The following is an 18,139-nucleotide window of genomic DNA, read 5'->3' on the forward strand; positions in this document are numbered from 1 at the left end:
TTTCTATTCACCTGCTTTATTTCTTTGTCACTATTTCTTACCTATTAACTTTCTTTCCTTCACTCTCTCCTTTTAGAAATTGAACCAGAAATTATCTGGCTTTCTTGCGTTCGTACACACACACATGTGTGTGTGGGGGGGGATATACATATATACATATATATGTATATGTATATATAATGCATCCATAATGCATACAAAGCCTTATGCTTTCCCTTTGACCTGCGTTTTCATTCAGCAGACATTTAGTGCCTAATATATACAATTCATTTGCTTGACATAATTTTCATCTGATTTTAGTCCCACATTTCTTCTCTCCATATTTCGTTAAGAGGAATTGCTGTTCTCCTTTGTTGCCATTCTCTGCCTTTATCCACAACATCATTCTGAAAAATATTTTTAATATAAGTACTTTAGCTTCTAAAAGTTACTTTGAAAAGGGAATATTAAACAAGTTAAATAGCTTTCTACTTCAATTTTCTACTTTCAAGAAAAATGTTGGTTGTTTAGTGATTATTATTGCTTTAAATCGTCATAATTTTTACCTTCTTTAGCTCTTAGCTAAGGAATAAAGTAAGTACAAAGTGCTTTTGAATGTAGTGGTCATGCTATATGTAAATTTGAAATTATAACTAAATAAAACTATAATTAAATATATTTTTTTCTCTTTTAGGAAAGAAGTCACAAATCTTATCGTCCTTTAACAGTTTTGACATTTCGTTTAAACTATTTATATAGTGAGTTAAAGCCAGTATCTTATCACCTGCTAAATCTGATTTTTCATGCTGTGGTTAGTGTGGTCTTCCTTAAAGTCTGCAAATTATTTCTGGACTCCAGGAGTAGTATAATTGCCTCCTTGATGTTTGCTGTCCACCCTATACACACAGAAGCGGTAGGTAAACCTAAAAATATGTTATTTTTATCCTTGTTGATGATTTTTTTTCTTTGAAGCCAAAAAATGAATTCCCAGTAGCATTTTACCTTTATAAAATAATATAAAAATTTCTTCAAGAAATAAAAATTGAAAGATTTTTTTGACTGACATATTTACTTAAGGAGACTAAATGCTAGTTTCTAAATTGGTATAATCAGAGAAAAAATTCTGGGTAAAGTAATGAATTTTGCATGCTACATTTTAATGTGTAGAAAATCTTTGAAATTCAGTCACTAATTCATTTGATTTATTCAAATCTGAAAATAAAAAGCATGTTGATAAAATACGTAATAATATATACACATTGTGGTAAATTTAATTTGCCTAATATTTTTAACAATAAAAATGAAAATCATTTTTCAGTTCAACATCAGTGTGTTCTGAAAATGGGATGACCAGTCTAAAAACTGTCATGATTAATATTTTTAATGTTTTCTAGACTATTATATAACTGGGTATTGAAGGGGCCACATAGTAGATACTAGTGAACATGCATAATTCTTCCTCAAATCCTGTAACTTCCTTCACTGTAGATAGTAAGTAGAGCATGCCTGCTTAAATAGACTAAAATTTGATTCATATCTTCAAAAAGCTTTCCTGGAATTTTTGTTATTAACTTAATTCTTAATCAGAAAAGCATTGATTAAGCACCAATTATGTCCCATGTTCTTGGGGTACAAGTAAAATAGTCACATCAGTAGTAAAATAACAAATTCAATTAAAATTAATAGAGATCTCACTTTTTTCTAAATTTATTTTTTAAATGATCAGTTATGTTTTACAATTGCATAGTCAACACAATAGCTTCTTTACCATCAGCATTAGGAATTCAGATTTCCATTCTGGTGCCAACAGATTTCCTTGCAATTTTGCCCCTGAGTTATACAGCTAATAAGTATTAAAAGCCTAGATGGTCTCCATCCTCTTCCCTCCACACCCAGCACTCTCTTTACTACTGAATGCCACTATGCTAGATCTAGATAATGCCAGAGAAAAATAATTAGCTAATATATTATAACAACTGCTAATCAGAACATTTTTTACTTAAAAACCTCTAGACTTGAAAACAGAAACTTCATTAATTTCTTATTGGCATTCAGTAATCAGCATTCAGTCTTGGCCAGTTATTTTTTATCCCAGGAGCAAATTTCATAGCTACTATGAATCAGGGCCTGAGGTCCATTGAAACAATTCTGTTACTAAAAAACATAGTTGATGATCCTCAGGTACAAGCAGCCAGTAAAATGTTTCTCTGAGTATCTGAGATCTGCCCAAGCCATAGAGTGGTCCTCTAGAGCCCCTGGTTGGATTTCAAGTCAATCTCTCTAGGGGCAAAGCTTACTCAAACTGTTCTGTGTCTATTCCACAGCACCCCAGCTGACCACAGTTCTTACTGGTGGTATTGGATTAACTCATGTTTCTCCAGTTTAATTCTAGTTTCCTCATCTGTGAAATGAAACAGTTAAACCAGGTGATCTCTGGTGTCCCTTTCATCTCCACCAGTCTGGATTCTGTCTATGAAGATAGTGTTCTGGACTTGGAGTCAGAGTTCAAGTCCTGGCTCCTACATTTATTTAGCTGTGTGACTGTGGACAAATCATTTAACCCTTCCAGATCTCACATATAATATTACAAAATACAATACAATGCAATACACTCTCTACTTCACGGGCTTATCTTAAGGAAAATATTATCAATGTTAAAGCATTACCTAAATGTAAGGCATTAGTGTTTTCTTTTAAATCTGTCATGAGCTATCATTAACCAAGCTTGCATAATTTTGTCTAAAATGAAGGACCTGTTTTCTGCAATATATATATATATATATATATATATAGTTCATCAATTCGACAGGCATTTATTAAGTGCCTCTTATGTACAACGCATTGAATCTTTAGTGGGTGCATTTTGTAACGTCTCTTTTGACTGCTGAGAGGCCTTTGGTTTTTTCTTCCTATTTCTCATCATTTGAGTAGATTTGGGGGAAGATGGCCTCAGGAAAAGTGAAGTAGTATTTGTTAAAATGATACTCTAATGCAGTAAGATTCATTTGTCTTTATAGTTAGAATAACTATAAAGACTTAATTTATACTATTGTATCTCACTTGAGTGAATAGTTTTCTAAAAATCATACTTGAGGGGCAGCTAGGTGGCGCAGTGGATAAAGCACTAGCCCTGGATTCAGAAGGACCTGAGTTCAAATTTGGCCTCAGACACTTGGCACTTATTAGCTGTGTGACCTTGGGCAAGTCACTTAACCCTCATTGCCCTGCAAAAAAATTAATAATAATAAATTTTTAAAATTTAATTTAATTTTTTAAAATCATACTTAAAAAAAATCATACTTGAATGGATTAGAGTAGCTCATTGTTTAAAGGAACCCTAAATTTAATTCTCTTCCAAAGGAAAGAATCCTTTTTTTCAGTTTGGATTATTACTAACATTTTTTAATTTAAGATTCTTAAATCTTAAAGATGTGTTTAATATTAACATATATGTTTTAGACAAGAATAATTTGAGTAAATAGAAGTTATGGGCACTCACCACATGAGGGCACTCAAAGAATGTTAACATTGATGGCATTCCAGTTTTTTTGAAAAGTTTCAAGGCATTGCTTATTAAATAGTTTTCTGTTTTGTCTTCCTTTCTGTTCTAGGTAACAGGTGTTGTAGGAAGAGCAGAACTTTTATCATCAATCTTTTTTCTAACTGCATTTTTGTCATACACAAAATCTAAAGGTCCAAATAATACCATAGGTAAATATCTATACTTTCTTTAACTGTAGAATAGTAAAGAATAATATTTTGTAAGAGGATATAAGAATTGCTTTAACATGCATACTGCTTTTAGATTTATCCTTAAAGCAACAGAAGAATGCCCTATTTTTCATTTTGAAAGCTTATCTGAATATATGTATTTTCTCATAATAGAAATCTGTGCTATATAGAAATGCCCTGCTATTTAAATGCTTTTAGTCTCGTTCCCAGCTTTATTTTAAAATATCTCTATTTGGTGCACTTAATTTAATCTTTACTATTTTCCTTTAGCCACAATACCGAAGTAATAGTGACACATCTCTGTTGCTAGTTTTTATTGACATTTAAAAATCTACTGTGGGTATACTTTTGAAATGAGCTGAAAGTTATTTTTTCTCTACATATATTTAACATAAATTAAATTTGGGCTCACTTCTTAGGCTTATTAACAACATATTTTTTATTTCAAACTGGCTTTCTACTACATAGTAATCCAACCTGTTCAAGACACTGTAAATCTTTTCAGAAGTTGGTTTGTACTTGCAGAATATAAACTGATTTTCTTGACTATATATGCTACAGAATAACGTGAGGAAAGGTAAAGATCAAAGATTCTGATGTTATCACACTTCTGAATTAGCTACATCACTATCTACCTTGAGTTTGGGCAAATGATAAAGGTTGGCTTGTGTTTAAAATCAGCAAGGAACCATACAGTTTTAGGGCTGGAAATGACTTTAAGGCTAGAAAATTGATTAAGCATATACAGTGGTTACGGTTTTACTTTCTCTACTAAAGCCAGCTTATATAATCATACCAGTGAAATCACAGATGTTTGAAATAGAGTATTGATAGAAGTAGTGGCTTATAGACTTTTCAGTGGCAGAGTCCTGCTTTTAGATCACGATTTCATTTATAGATGAAGAAACCGAAGCCCAGAACAGTCAAGTTATTTAACCAAAATTAGACAACTAGTGAGGACGTGACTAGGCCCCAGGTGTAACAGCTGTACTTTGGGGTTTTGGAAAATACTGACTGAGTTTGTGCAGAATCACATAGAATTTGAGCTAGGTAGACCTGCCCATATAACAGTGAATGAGTCTGATTTCATAGTAAGCCAGTCTGAGAGTCTTGATGTACAATAATTGTTTGATAGGCTGGAGTAGACATAGTATGTGTTTTCTGTGTCATTAGAGATCTTTGCTTATGTACATAGATTTCTTAGCTAGTATGATTCCTATACTTGGATTTTAGTGCCCTTTGCAATTTGTCTCCACTCTACCACATTTGCTACTATTTCTCGATGCCTTCCTTTCTGTTAGGTCTTGTAGGTCTCATTATAGAACTTGCTATTCTCATCTCTCTTGCACCTATTCCTAGGTTGTCTTTTTCACCAAAGATTGCTTCTAGCAAACAAATTTTGTTTTAATAAGTTTTTTATTTTTTGGTTTTTCATCCTTCATTTCTGGAGATACTCCCCACGTTATACCCCCCCTGACTTCTCCTTCCAGACAGAATACTCCCTTGTCTCAAAGAAAGTTACCTCCAAATTGCTAATATAATCATGCAACATTCTGTCATGCTAGACCATGTTCTATAGAGGCATTATCAGCTTTTTAATTCACTTTTAATGATCTTCTCATTTACGTCACTGTAGTAGCAATTGTGTTTGTTCTTCTGGTTCTGCATATTTCACTGTATCTATTTGTCCTTCAGTCTCTTCCCAAGGTTTTCTGAATATTTTCTAATTGTCATTTCTTATTTTGCAATAGTATTCCATTGTGTTGACTTACCACAGTTCATTTAGTTGTTTATTAGTCAACAGACACTCACTTTGGTTACACTTCTTTACTACCAAAAAAAAAAAGTACTATGAATATTTGGCAAATCAGAATTGGACTTTCTTTGTCTTGCTGACCTCTTTAGGATATGTGCCCAGTAGTAGAATCATTTGGTCAAAAACAAATGGGTTTTTGATTTCTGAAATGTCTTCCTGCTCTTTCATATTTATTTGTCAAGGCCTGTACATGGTCCTTTCTGCTAACAAATCTGACCAATATTACTGCAGCCTAATTTTCTTCACTGACAATTGTTGCAGGGACCTGAGAGGTTAAGTGATCGGCCAGTTTGCATGGCAGTATTTGAGTAGGCCAGGCCCTCTACTGTATCAGGGTCCCTCTGCAATTTAAATTAGAAATCTAACATTTAACATTGCTGTTCAAATTAAAGTGAAGGGTTCTCATAAGATTGAAACATTTTAAACAAGAAGGCTTTGGGGGAAGTATGCTATGTCAGGTTTAGAGAAGTATAATGGGGCCTTTTTCATTAATCAAAAATAGCAGTCAGATCCAATTTATTCTTATGCTTTTGTTAGATTATTTCATATAGTATTTTTGTTCCTTTTAGTATGGACTCCAATTGCATTGACTGTGGTTCTAGTAGCTGTTGCCACATTGTGTAAAGAGCAAGGGGTCACTGTTGTTGGGATATGCTGTGTTTATGAAGTGTTTATAGCACAAGGAGTAAGTAGAAATCTAAACTTTGCACTGCTTCTTTTTGTTTAACAATTAAATTTTTGTGTAGTATTTAATCTCATTACACTTTTTTTTGCCTAAAATAGAAACTATTACTCTCTTCCTTACTAACTCTGAAAATTTATTGATATAATTGTTAAACCCAATTTTAAAAAAACTGAAGGCTCATTCTATTGTTTTTTTTTAATTATTGGCTTTAATTATTTTGTCTTACTACATTTGTAGACTTAATCCATCTCATATTTAAAAATTTCTGCCCATATCTTACCACCTCTGTGAATTTCTTGTGTTTTATATTTGTATTAATGTTTTAAGTTTGTTAATGAACTAAGCTGTTAAACACTTTTCTCCTTTCCAGTATACGTTGCCATTATTATTTAATACTGCCATGCAGATTCTTCGTGGAAAGGGCAGTATTCCTTTTTCTCTGCTGCAGATACTGCTAAAACTTATTGTATTGATGTTCAGTACACTATTGCTTGTTGTGATCAGAGTCCAAGTGATTCAGTCTCAGCTTCCAGTATTTACCAGGTAAGAGCATACTAAAAAGGTTGTTATTTAAAGTTTTGAGATGGATTATTACAACTATAAATGATCATACATATTTCAGGAACACTTGAATTTAAAACACTCAATTTTAAACAAACATTTTGAGACTGTTTAAGCTACGAAAGCTGGTATTTTTAAGAATAGTCTTATTTTGCTATTTGACTTGCTGTAAGTGAAATACCTTTAGACAAACTGCCATTATAAGCAATGATTCTGTTCAATAGACTCCTGTATAACTGACTAATGCTATGAAACCTCAGTAGCTCTGATTTTTTTTTTTTTGGTAGGGCAGTGAGGGTTAAGTGACTTGCCCAGGGTCACACAGCTAGTAAGTGTTAAGTGTCTGAGGCCAGATTTGAACTCAGATCCTCTTGAATCCAGAGCCAGTGCTTTATCCACTGCACCACCTAGCTGCCCCAGCTCTGAATTCTTGACAATAAATCATCCTATAGAATAAGGACTTTCTTTGGTTTGTGTCCGTGTTCCACAGATTAAGTGCTTTAGAGCAGGAATTCTTAAACTTCTTCTACTTGTAATCTCTAATTTTTACCGTGACCCTAGGTATATATGTATATAAAATAGGTATACATAATCTTTTACTGTTCCAAATATTTTTGCAACCCCCATATTGGTTTTTTTTGTAATAAAGTATTTTATTTTTTTCCCGTTACATGTAAAAATCGTTCTCAACTTTTGTTTATACAAGCTTTCCAATTTCAGATTTTTCTCCCTCCCTCCCCCCTCGCCTAGACAGCAGGTAATCTGATATAGGTTTTATTTATTTATATATATATATACACACATACATATACATATATATATATATACATACATATACATATATACACACACACACATATACATAATAACATTAAACATATTTCTGCATTAGTCATGTTATAAGAGAAAAATCAGAGCAATGACAAAAAACCTCAAAATAGAAAAACAACAGCATCAAAGACAAAAGAAATAGTATGGTTCATTCAGCATCTATACTCCACAGTTATTTTTTTTTTTCCTGGATTTAGGGATCCTCTTCTATCATGAGTTCCCTGGAACTCTTCTGTACCATTGCATTGGTGAGAAGAATATAGTCCATCACAGTAGATCAACACACAATGTTGATGATACTGTGTACAATGTTCTTCTGGTTCTGCTCATCTCACTCATCATCAGCTCACGCAAGACCCTCCATGTTTCTCTGAACTCCTCCTGCTCACCGTTTCTTACAGCACAATAGTATTCCATTACATTCATATACCACAACTTGTCCAGCCATTCCCCAATTGATGGGCATCCCCTCAACTTCCAATTCCCTGCCACCACGTAAAGAGCAGCTATAAATACTTTTGTACATGTGGGTCCCTCTCCCCTTTCCATGATCTCTTTGGGAAAAAGACCCAAAAGTACAACCCCCACATCGTTACACAGCCCCATATGGTATTGTGACCCACAGTTTAAGGAGCTAACCTTCAAAGAAGTACTGAGCTGTTTACAGCAATTACCCTTTCACTCCAGAGATCTGTGTCCCTTCAAAAACCCTACTAGACACTGAAGTCTTCAATCAGAAATTCAAAGAAAATAATATGTAAAAAAAAAAATCTAGATTTTACCTGCCACCTTCCTCTTTACATTATAAAACTTAGAGCTTTTCTTTTAGCTAATTAATTCATTTCAGTCTGGTTAGCTTTAGCTTTATGGCCATTCATCAAGTGAAAATAGTTTCTAAGCAATTCACTCATAACAGTGTTCCGGTGTAAAAAGAAGGTAGTGGTGCAAGATGCTAACAGTATATATCATTGTAATTAGATTAGAGCGGAGTGATGCAAATATACTTTAGAGTACCATTATAAAAATGCCTTATCCTTTGTGGTTTAATCAATTAACTCTACTATATAAACTACATGGAAGTCAGTACAGTTTAGTTGATAAAGTTTTGAACTTGGAGGCAGGAAAAGCTGGGTGCTTATACTGTCTCTGATCTTATTATTTGACCACAGATAAGTCACTTATCTCTAAGCCTCAATTTCCATATCTGCAAAATGGGTATAGTAATATTTCAGGGATGATTTCAGATCAAATGAGGATTACATAAAGCATTGACAGACCTAAAAGCACTATATAGATGTCATCTGTTATTATCCTAGGAGTTGTGTCCCAGATGGTGACTTTTCAGCATCATGGATAGTATTTATCTTTGGTTCTAAGTCATGACTACAGTATTTACTAATATTAGTACATTTTTATAATTTTTATTTAAGAAAAGCTTTAGGTTTTCATTTTTTGTTGTAACCAAAAAGTTTGAAAGAAGAATCTCTCTAATAGAGTTCTGATTTCTCATTGACTTTGAAAATAAACTTTAAAATTGTTACTTAGGATTAAGATGGTTGTTTTAATCCTTATTTATATACATTATTTTGAACACTTTAGAAGTATAATTTCAAAACTTTATTTTTTTTTCTCTTCATCTCCAGGTTTGACAATCCAGCTGCTGTAAGCCCAACTCCTACAAGGCAATTGACTTTTAACTACCTCCTTCCTGTAAATGCATGGCTTCTATTTAATCCCTCAGAATTGTGTTGTGATTGGACTATGGGAACAATACCACTTATAGAGTCCTTTTTTGACATTAGAAATCTTGCCACATTTGTTTTCTTTTGCTTTTTGGGGTCACTATTTGTATTCAGTGTTCGATATCCTGGTAATTCTTCAAAGACTGTGTTAATGGTAAGAAATGCTTTCTTACTAAGTTTCCTTTTTTATTTCTTATATTGCTTATTTTTACTGTCACTTAATGATTATTCCTTGTTTATTAAACTACATTAAATCAGTGAATCATGAAAAGGATATTTTTTAATAGTGCCCTTTATTATTTAACATTTTTGAGTTCCATGAAGGCAAGGACTTTTTCTCATCTAAACTTTTTGGGTTTGGGTTGTTTTACCTACAAAGCCACATAAGGTGTTCTCATTGTTTTTTTTTTTCCCATTATTATGCACTCACAAAAGTTCCTGAAGGTCTTTTGGTTTTATTTATGTATTTTATTGCTCCTTTAGAATTAACAGGACTGAATAAAAACCATCTGTTTTATAGATCCTGGAGCAAGGAGCAAAATAAGTTTTATCTCAAATCTTCCGAGGCCAGACCTACTTTTAAGTCACTCAATTAGCTATTCCAGATAATGACAGAATAGTGAGATGAGGATGCAAAAGTCCTCAGAGAGAGTAAGGATTAAATCTATTTCACAGTACAAGGTTTTAGTATAGCTATGTAGTTACTTAAAGCAGTTGAGAAATATAATAGAAAACTATTATGTCTTATTAACTTGCTGTGCTAATTTGCTCTTCTAATTTTTTTTTGTAATTTATATTTGATAGTCATCAATTCCTTGAGTCAAAGAAATGTGTTAAATATTAAAAGGTTTTGAGATTTAATAAGGAACCTTTATTGGTATGCTTTAATGTAGAGATGGAAATATATGCTTTTCTCAGTTTTTGTTTTCATAAAAGCCTATCGAATGTATGTTGCATCGAAAACCAGTCAAATTGGACCTCTGTGAATAGTTCTACAATTCAGATTGAATCTGGCATTATTACCCTAAATTTAAGCTCATATACATCTATGTTATAACTTTTGCTTTTTAGTAGTTATTCCTCCTATGCCTTATTGTTCCTCAATAAAATCTGCCTTGAGGGTCTAACATTAGCAACAGTTCTAGAAGTACATTCAAATGGGCCAAGTGCATTCTGTTACTGTAAGAAGCCTGACTCTTCCCTTTCAGGCAATCATAAGTTTTCTTAGACCTAGCAACATCCCTACTCTTGTGTCAGTTAGTCTTAAAGGAGCTTTCATATAGCTCTTCCACATTATCATTACAGTATTATAGTCTCTATGTTATTTAAGTCAGTTAAAAAGGAAATATGTTTGAGTGTTTTATTGATCTAATTCAATTTACCAAAATCTCTGGGTATTTTTCTTTATAGGCACTATGTTTAATGGCATTGCCATTTATTCCTGCATCAAACCTCTTTTTTCCAGTTGGATTTGTGGTTGCAGAGCGAGTGTTGTATGTACCTAGCATGGGATTCTGTATTTTAGTAGCTCATGGATGGAGGAAGTTATCCAAAAGAAAGTAAGTTAAATTTTTAGTTCAATTTGATGATTATCAGACCTAGAACTAAATCAGACATCCAAGTATCTTAAAGTGGTGTATGGCATAGAGGAATCATCCTTGTTTTGAGTTTTATTTTGATAGTATTTTTTAAGATCAACATTTGTGTGTCATTCCCCTCGGTTGTTTGTTCTACCAGTTTTGGAGGTTCTTCATCCCCTTTGCCAAATGTTTATATAGAATCTGTGACATGAACTGACCATTGACTGGTATATGTTATGGATAATAGGATATAGACTTAGAACAAAAATCTAGGGAATCAAAGTTCTAGAGGTCATATAGTCCAACTTCCTCATTTTACAGAGGAAGAAACTGAAAAGAGTAAATGATTGCCTATGACACATGTCATAAGTTGAAAAGTTCAGACCTTACACTATTCTGCCTTTCAAATCAAACATGGTTGTTCCTGGACAAAGTAGCTGTGTGTTTAATAATTGGAATAAGCTTTATTCTGTTTCAGCCTCCCTAGTCCCTCTACATAACATTCCTAGTTTTGTATCTGCTTAGGCTTTATTTCTGGATACTACTTCTTTGAACATTTTTAGTGGCCTCTTGTCCACTAGGTCTGTGATTACCTGCCCACTGTTGCCATATTGAGCTTTGAAGTCTATTAAAACTCAGCTTTTTTACCCAAATTCTTGCCTAGGTACAGGGTCACCCATTCTTTAATTGGACAGTGGATGTTTTGATCCTAAGTAGGATTCAGCTCTATTAAATGTCCTCATTCTGGCCTATTGAGATCCTTTGAGTAGTTTTGGTTCCTGAATCTGTTGTCCAGCATGGTAACTTCTGCCAAATTTGTATCATCTTCAGACTTGACAAGCTTGCCATCTATTTTCATCTTACTCATAGATAAAAACTTTGAACAAAAAAGGCCAGAAACAGATTCCTAGAATACTCTAGAAATCTGCTGATAGCTTAACATTAAACTTAATCGCTGTTCTCTGGGTTTTATCATTCAAATAGTTCTGAATCCTATTAGCCTACATTTCTCCATATTGTACACAGAGATGCTCTGTAACATAGGCATACTGTACTTTCAGCATTTTCCAATTACTACCCATGTAATTCTGCAAAGAAAGAAATCAATCAACAAGCACCTACTATGAGCCAAGCAACATTCTAGGGATACAAATATAACTGATTAAACAGTCCCTACCAACAAGTAGCCATCATTCTAATAGGAGAGGCAATGTGCATGTATGTATGTATACATGTATACACATGCATAGAGTAAATGCAGATGTACACAAAGTATTTATAGGAAGTAAGAATAAACTGGCATGATAAACCTATGCTGGCTTTTAATAATCACTATATCTCAAAATGAACAGAACCAGAACAATTTACATAATAAAAATAATATTTGAAAGACAAATAATTTTGAAAGACATAGGTACTCTAATCAACACAGTGCCCAACCATGATTCCAAAGAACTTTTGATGAAACTCCCTACCTTCTGAGAGAGGTGATAGACTCAGCCCAGATTGAGGGGTTTTTGTTTTGGGAAATTTTCTTTTTGAACATGGACAATGCAGGAATTCATTTTACTTGACTATGTATGTTTAATAGGGGGGTTGTTTTTCTTCTTTTCTCAATGAAGTGGAAAGGGGATTGGAAGGAGGTGGGGAAGAGAAGGTGGCTCTTATTAACATTTTATTTTTACAAATAATAATAATCACTACATCTCTAAATGCTCACAAATCACAAAAGCCCTAGAATTTGTTCATGAATCAAACTCAACATTACCATGCTATCATTTGAAAATGGAAGGAGTGTTTTTCTTGTGTAAACTTGTAGTAACTTTACTGGCCACCACAATTTTTTTCCCCAATCACCAGCATTTAGATCAGCAATTGCAACTCATAATTCTTAGTTTGATCTAGGCCTTATGAATTGTACTTACTGAGACCTCCATGTTCTGCTATATTTCTATGCTGATTGCCCACAATCATAGAATGGCAGAATTGAAATCCAGCCCAAACTCCACATTTTATAGATTAGGTGAGATTTGCTTGAAGTCATAAAGAGTAAGTAGTAGAGTTAGAACCTGAATTCAGATCTTCTGATTCCAAGTTCTTGACTATCCCTTTTCTATTCTATCCTTGCTGTTCCAGATGTTACTTTCCTTGATAAAGAAAAGAGAAACATAAAAATTGAGCAGTTCTAACTTTCCTTCATATATTGTAGTGACATCTACCCTAAGAAATGTTTCTGTCTTTTATCTTTTCTGCAACAGCTTAAAAAAATAACAACTTATTTATTAGTTTTCATTACCAGCTTTTGCTCATTCTGAGCTTTAATGCTTTTGACACCATTGTTATAGGACTATGCCACCCTTTTTAAAATCCTAAGCATTCTTTTGTCCTCTTATTTGTGATGTTTGCAAATGAGTTTGCTATCTCAACCAATCACCCCAAACTGCATGTCTCTGCTTGCCAAGGAAGTACTGATCTTTTGCCTGTTGACAGTTTCTGCGCCCTTTTCTAAGTACTGGTTGGAGTGACTAGTTTGCTTAAGCAAGAACATCCTCTAAGAAATGTTAGTTGAAATCCTTATCTTTGTCCACTTTCATTTTAAGTGATGTCAACAACTTGTTTAAGGAGGTGTTGTAGTCACAGTTATTATCTCATCTATATCTTCTAATTTGGTCTTGATTCAAATATAACACTCTTCATTGGCACTGTTCCTTATGATTTTAGTCACCTTTGCTCTCCACCTCAGGGTCACCTTCTCATGTCCAGTCTTTTGCTAAGCCCTGTCAGCTCTACTTTAACAGTATGTTTTTGGAAATCCCTTTCTCTCGTATTCTTTATGTTTCATACTTGTTTATATACTGGTTCACTCCATTAGAATGTAAGGACTTCATGACTCCATTTGGAATTTGTTTGGCAAAGCTACAGAAGTGGTTTGCCATTTCCTTCTCTAGCTCATTTTACAGATGAAGGAAACTAAGGCAGACAGGGTTAAGTGACAGGGTCACACAGCTAGGGATTGTTGGAGGCCAGATTTGAATTCAGGAAGATAAGTCTTCCTGACTGTGAGCCCAGCACTCTGTCTGCTACACCACCTAGCAGTCCTACTTGGCACATCATAAGTACTTAAATGCTTCTTGACTGACCAACTGCTACATCTCTAATCAGTTATTTACTGTCTATTAAAACAAAAGTTGTTTTTTTTAATGACATTCTGTGCTCATAACATCCAGTGTCTTTTGACTTGTCTTGAAGAAAATATTTGTGATATATGAGCATGATATATCTATGTATTCTACAAGCCTTTTATTTCTTGATACGATGCAAGCATTTATTAAGGGCCTACTCTCTTCAGAAGACTTTGTTAAGTTAGGTAATTACGAGGACCTGAAGGTCCTAAACTCCAAACTGTTTTCTTCCAGTATTCTCCACTTTCTTAATTGACATCAGTATATTCACCTTTAAATTGTCCGTGTGATTTCTTATGATCATTATGATGATATGTATACTTTTATACTGCATCTTAGTTTACAAGGAACATTTATTCCCATCCCCACCATCAAAAAGGTAGGGATCAGGGCAGCTAGGTAGCACAGTGGATAGAGGACTGGCCCTGGAGTCAGGAGGACCTGAGTTCAAATCCAGCCTCAGACACTTAACACTTACTAGCTGTGTGACCTTGGGCAAGTCACTTAACCTCAATTGCCTCACTTAAAAAAAAAAAAAGACTAAAAAAGGTAGGGATTATTGTATATTTTATATATTTAAAGGCTAATTAACTTTATCACCTACTTTTAGCTATTTTATAGTTTTGATAGCTAAAAGACTTACGCAGGGGGAAATTTTAATATGTCTTAAATGTACTTGTACTAAAAAAAGATCTGAAAATAAATGTCAGGATATTTAATTTTAGGCAATTTTTGGTCAGTATAAAGGTGTAGCCTTTTCTGTAGAACAGATTTGACCTTGCTATTTATAAATATAAAAATATTCTTCCATTTCATAAAACAAAAAGTTAGTAATGATTTATGATAGAGATGTTTATTATCAGGTATAAATTGGACTTGATTGCTTCTGAAGTCAATTGTGAGATTCTATGTAATTTTTATTTTACTTTTTTCCATAAACAGTGTGCTGAAAAAGCTGTCCTGGGTTTGTCTATCTATAGTAGTTATCACTCATGCCTTAAAAACACTTCACAGAAACTGGGATTGGGAATCTGAGTATACCTTGTTTATGTCTGCCTTAAAGGTAGGTAAAGTATTTTTCAATATGACTGGAAAGCATATATCAAAACCACCTTTGTGAAGCACAACCAACCCAGCTTTATTTTGTTTTACTTTTGACAGTAATAGAAGAGACTTGTAAATTCCATAGAGAATTTGTTATACGACCTAGCATTTATTAAGTCATTTGTGCTAGGCCTCTACTAGGCCAAGTAGGTATTAATTCAAAAGTATATATTGAGAGCCTATTAATGCTTTCAGTTAAACAAAAATTTTTATAACGTTAAGAGAATTTATTATTATTCACAGTTATGACAGTGTGTGTTAGAACAGAGCTGCTTGAACTTTTTCCACTTACAACCCCTTTTCACTCAAGACATTTTTATGTGACCTTGGGTATATTGGTATATAAAATAGATATATATGACCTTTTACTGTCGCCAAATTTTTCGTGACTCTGACATTCAGTTGCGCTACCCCATATGAGGTCACAACCCACAATTTAAGAAGCATGGTGTTAGAGTATAAAACTGAAATATTAGTTTGAGTAATAATAGAAAATTAGATACAAACTGAAAATAATGTTATTGGAATCCTTTGAGTAAATGTCAGTGTTGATTCAATTGGTTTGTTTCTATGCTACAAAGGCTCAAGTAGGATAGGGCAAAAATTTTTTCCTAGAAAGAAGATACTATGGAGACTTCATACTTGAATAATATGTAGATCACTTAAAGAAATGATAGTAAGCTAGAAATGGTAAGTAAAAAGTGAGGAATTAGGCACATGTATTGTGTCATCTGTTCCTTGGGATAATCCTTTGTCTCTTCATCAGGAAGATATGTATCAGGTAGTTTTTTTGTTTTTTATCCAGATCTCTTATGGTAAGAATTACCTCAGGGAAGTTCCCTCCACCAGTATAAATCAGCAGTTCACCCTGTAATTTAGAGTCTTTTGAACTGCTTGGCCTCAGTGAGAGGATAAGCAGTTGGCCTGTATGTGTCAGAATCAGGTCTTGAACCCATGTCTTCCTAACTCCAAGACTAGCTTTTTATCCACTATGCCATGCTGCCTCTTGGTGTAAGGTAAAGTTTTTAAAATGAGATGATTCTCCTATAATAGATAGTTCTAGAATTTTTAAAGAAGTAAAATAAATTGGACTCATTTTTGAGTAATGATCAGAAATTAGTATGGCTGAATAACTGTAATAATCACAACACTATTCATCCCTCACCATGGGGGAAAAATAGAATTCATCATGCGGTTTGAGTTAAGATTCAGCGTATGGTTAGAAAATATTTTAAAGTTAAACTTTAGCAGTTATCATCACCTTATTAGAAATATGGTATAAATGCCTACTAAAAATTGAAATTGCCAGGTAATATGGGTTATAGGAAAACCCCTAGGAAATAAGTATAACAGGACACATATATACAAAAATCCCTCTATTTTGTCTGCTATTGAGTCTGGTTACTGGGGTGCCCCCTCAGGTTTCAAACTGTCATTGTTTTTCCTGTTCCCAAACTCTTATCCTAGAAGAGAATGCTACAGGGTTTCCTTTGCCCTGTCTCTTAACAATAACATATCTCATGTTGGATATTTAAATAACGGTTTTTATATAGGGCATAAAGCCCTACAGGGAAACAAATTGTAGAAGTGGTGGGGGATAGTAACGTTTTTAAAAGCTTAACAGTTCAGTTACAGAAGGCTCCTGTAGTCTAATCCTCATCCTTTATGGGCTAAAAATAGATCCACTCCTCACCTTAGATTCTCTCTGCTGAAAATTCTTTTCATTCCAGGTCTCAGTTTTAACTTCATTCTAATTCCAAGGTCATCAAAATAATGGACGTTGCTGCCTTTAAGAATTTGCTTCCTTAGCTTCTAGTACGGCATATGGGAGCCTCACTCTAAGCAGGAACTTTTTTCTCGAGTCCTGCAACTCAATAAACTCATCTCTTTGCCTATATATAACCCAATCGTCCAGACTTGGAAAACCTGCCCTGTAGCATTACAACCTCTTCTTGGCGGTGGGGGGGGGGGGCGGGCGGCAGGAATCCCTTCCTTTTCAGAACAGCTTCCCTGGGGTTTCTGGCCTGGCTAACTGCCTCAGTAGAAAATGTTTTACTATTTTGCCATCTCACGTCCTTTGAAATGGAATCTCTCTGGAAATTTGCACACTTAATGAAGTAAGACTTGGGATTATATGTCTTACTACTGGTATGATTTTGAGCAAATTATCTTTTTATGACTTTCTTTCCAGGTTCAAATTAGGAACTATATTTGCCCTGTACAAATGTCATCTATCATTATTGTAAACAAGTGTCTGGCCCACCTGTATTATGAGGACAGCAGTCTTTCTTAACCTGGCCAGCACCCTATCCCACCTCCCCCGGCCTGCCATATGCTATTCTGAACATGAGCTTGAAGTCTTTGCTATTGGTTGAACCAAGCTGACCATACCTAAGGATTTAGAGACTAGTTATCTTTTCCTAGTCCACAAGACATGGTTAAATACTAACTAAAAACATAAAAGTGTTTAAATATCATAAAATATAAATCTGAGAGTCTTGGCACAAATAGGAGGGAAGTAGAGGATGAATAGGAAAACAATGAAGGACAGATTGATAGTTATCAGTCCTTTGTTAGGGCATGGCAGGCTCTGTGACCTAGAATTCAAGAAGCATAATTGATAAACCTACAGTGTAAAGGATAAAAAATTATATTATCTTTGTCCCCTTGAGAATCTTACAGCCTTATGGGGAAATGTCAATAATTTACTACAAGGTAAAGATGTGGTAGCTGGGCCAGGACTCAAGAAGATTCCCCTTTGTGAGTTCAATTCTGGTCTCATACACTTACTGGCTGTATGTCTCTGGGCAAGTTACTTAACCCCATTTGCCTCAGTTCCTCATCTGGAAAAGGAAATGGCAAACCATCCCAGTATCTTTGCCAAGAAAACCCCCAAATGGGGTCAGGAAGAGTTGGGTATAACTGAA

At 34.2% G+C, this 18,139-nt stretch overlaps 1 protein-coding gene across 1 annotated transcript in view; it reads left to right on the forward strand.

The window, feature by feature from the left end:
* TMTC3 (transmembrane O-mannosyltransferase targeting cadherins 3) overlaps nucleotides 1-18,139 on the forward strand; it is a 63,255-nt gene that overhangs the window by 26,229 nt on the left and 18,887 nt on the right. Inside the window, exons 5-11 of the mRNA XM_043968147.1 lie at nucleotides 674-892; nucleotides 3,591-3,690; nucleotides 6,097-6,212; nucleotides 6,583-6,755; nucleotides 9,248-9,500; nucleotides 10,757-10,905; nucleotides 15,051-15,171. Of these exons, the coding sequence (XP_043824082.1) occupies nucleotides 674-892; nucleotides 3,591-3,690; nucleotides 6,097-6,212; nucleotides 6,583-6,755; nucleotides 9,248-9,500; nucleotides 10,757-10,905; nucleotides 15,051-15,171 (1,131 nt within the window). The remainder of the gene's footprint in view (nucleotides 1-673; nucleotides 893-3,590; nucleotides 3,691-6,096; nucleotides 6,213-6,582; nucleotides 6,756-9,247; nucleotides 9,501-10,756; nucleotides 10,906-15,050; nucleotides 15,172-18,139) is intronic.

The sequence above is a fragment of the Dromiciops gliroides genome, chromosome 5 (genome assembly GCF_019393635.1).
Source record: "Dromiciops gliroides isolate mDroGli1 chromosome 5, mDroGli1.pri, whole genome shotgun sequence".
Classification (NCBI taxonomy): domain Eukaryota; kingdom Metazoa; phylum Chordata; class Mammalia; order Microbiotheria; family Microbiotheriidae; genus Dromiciops; species Dromiciops gliroides.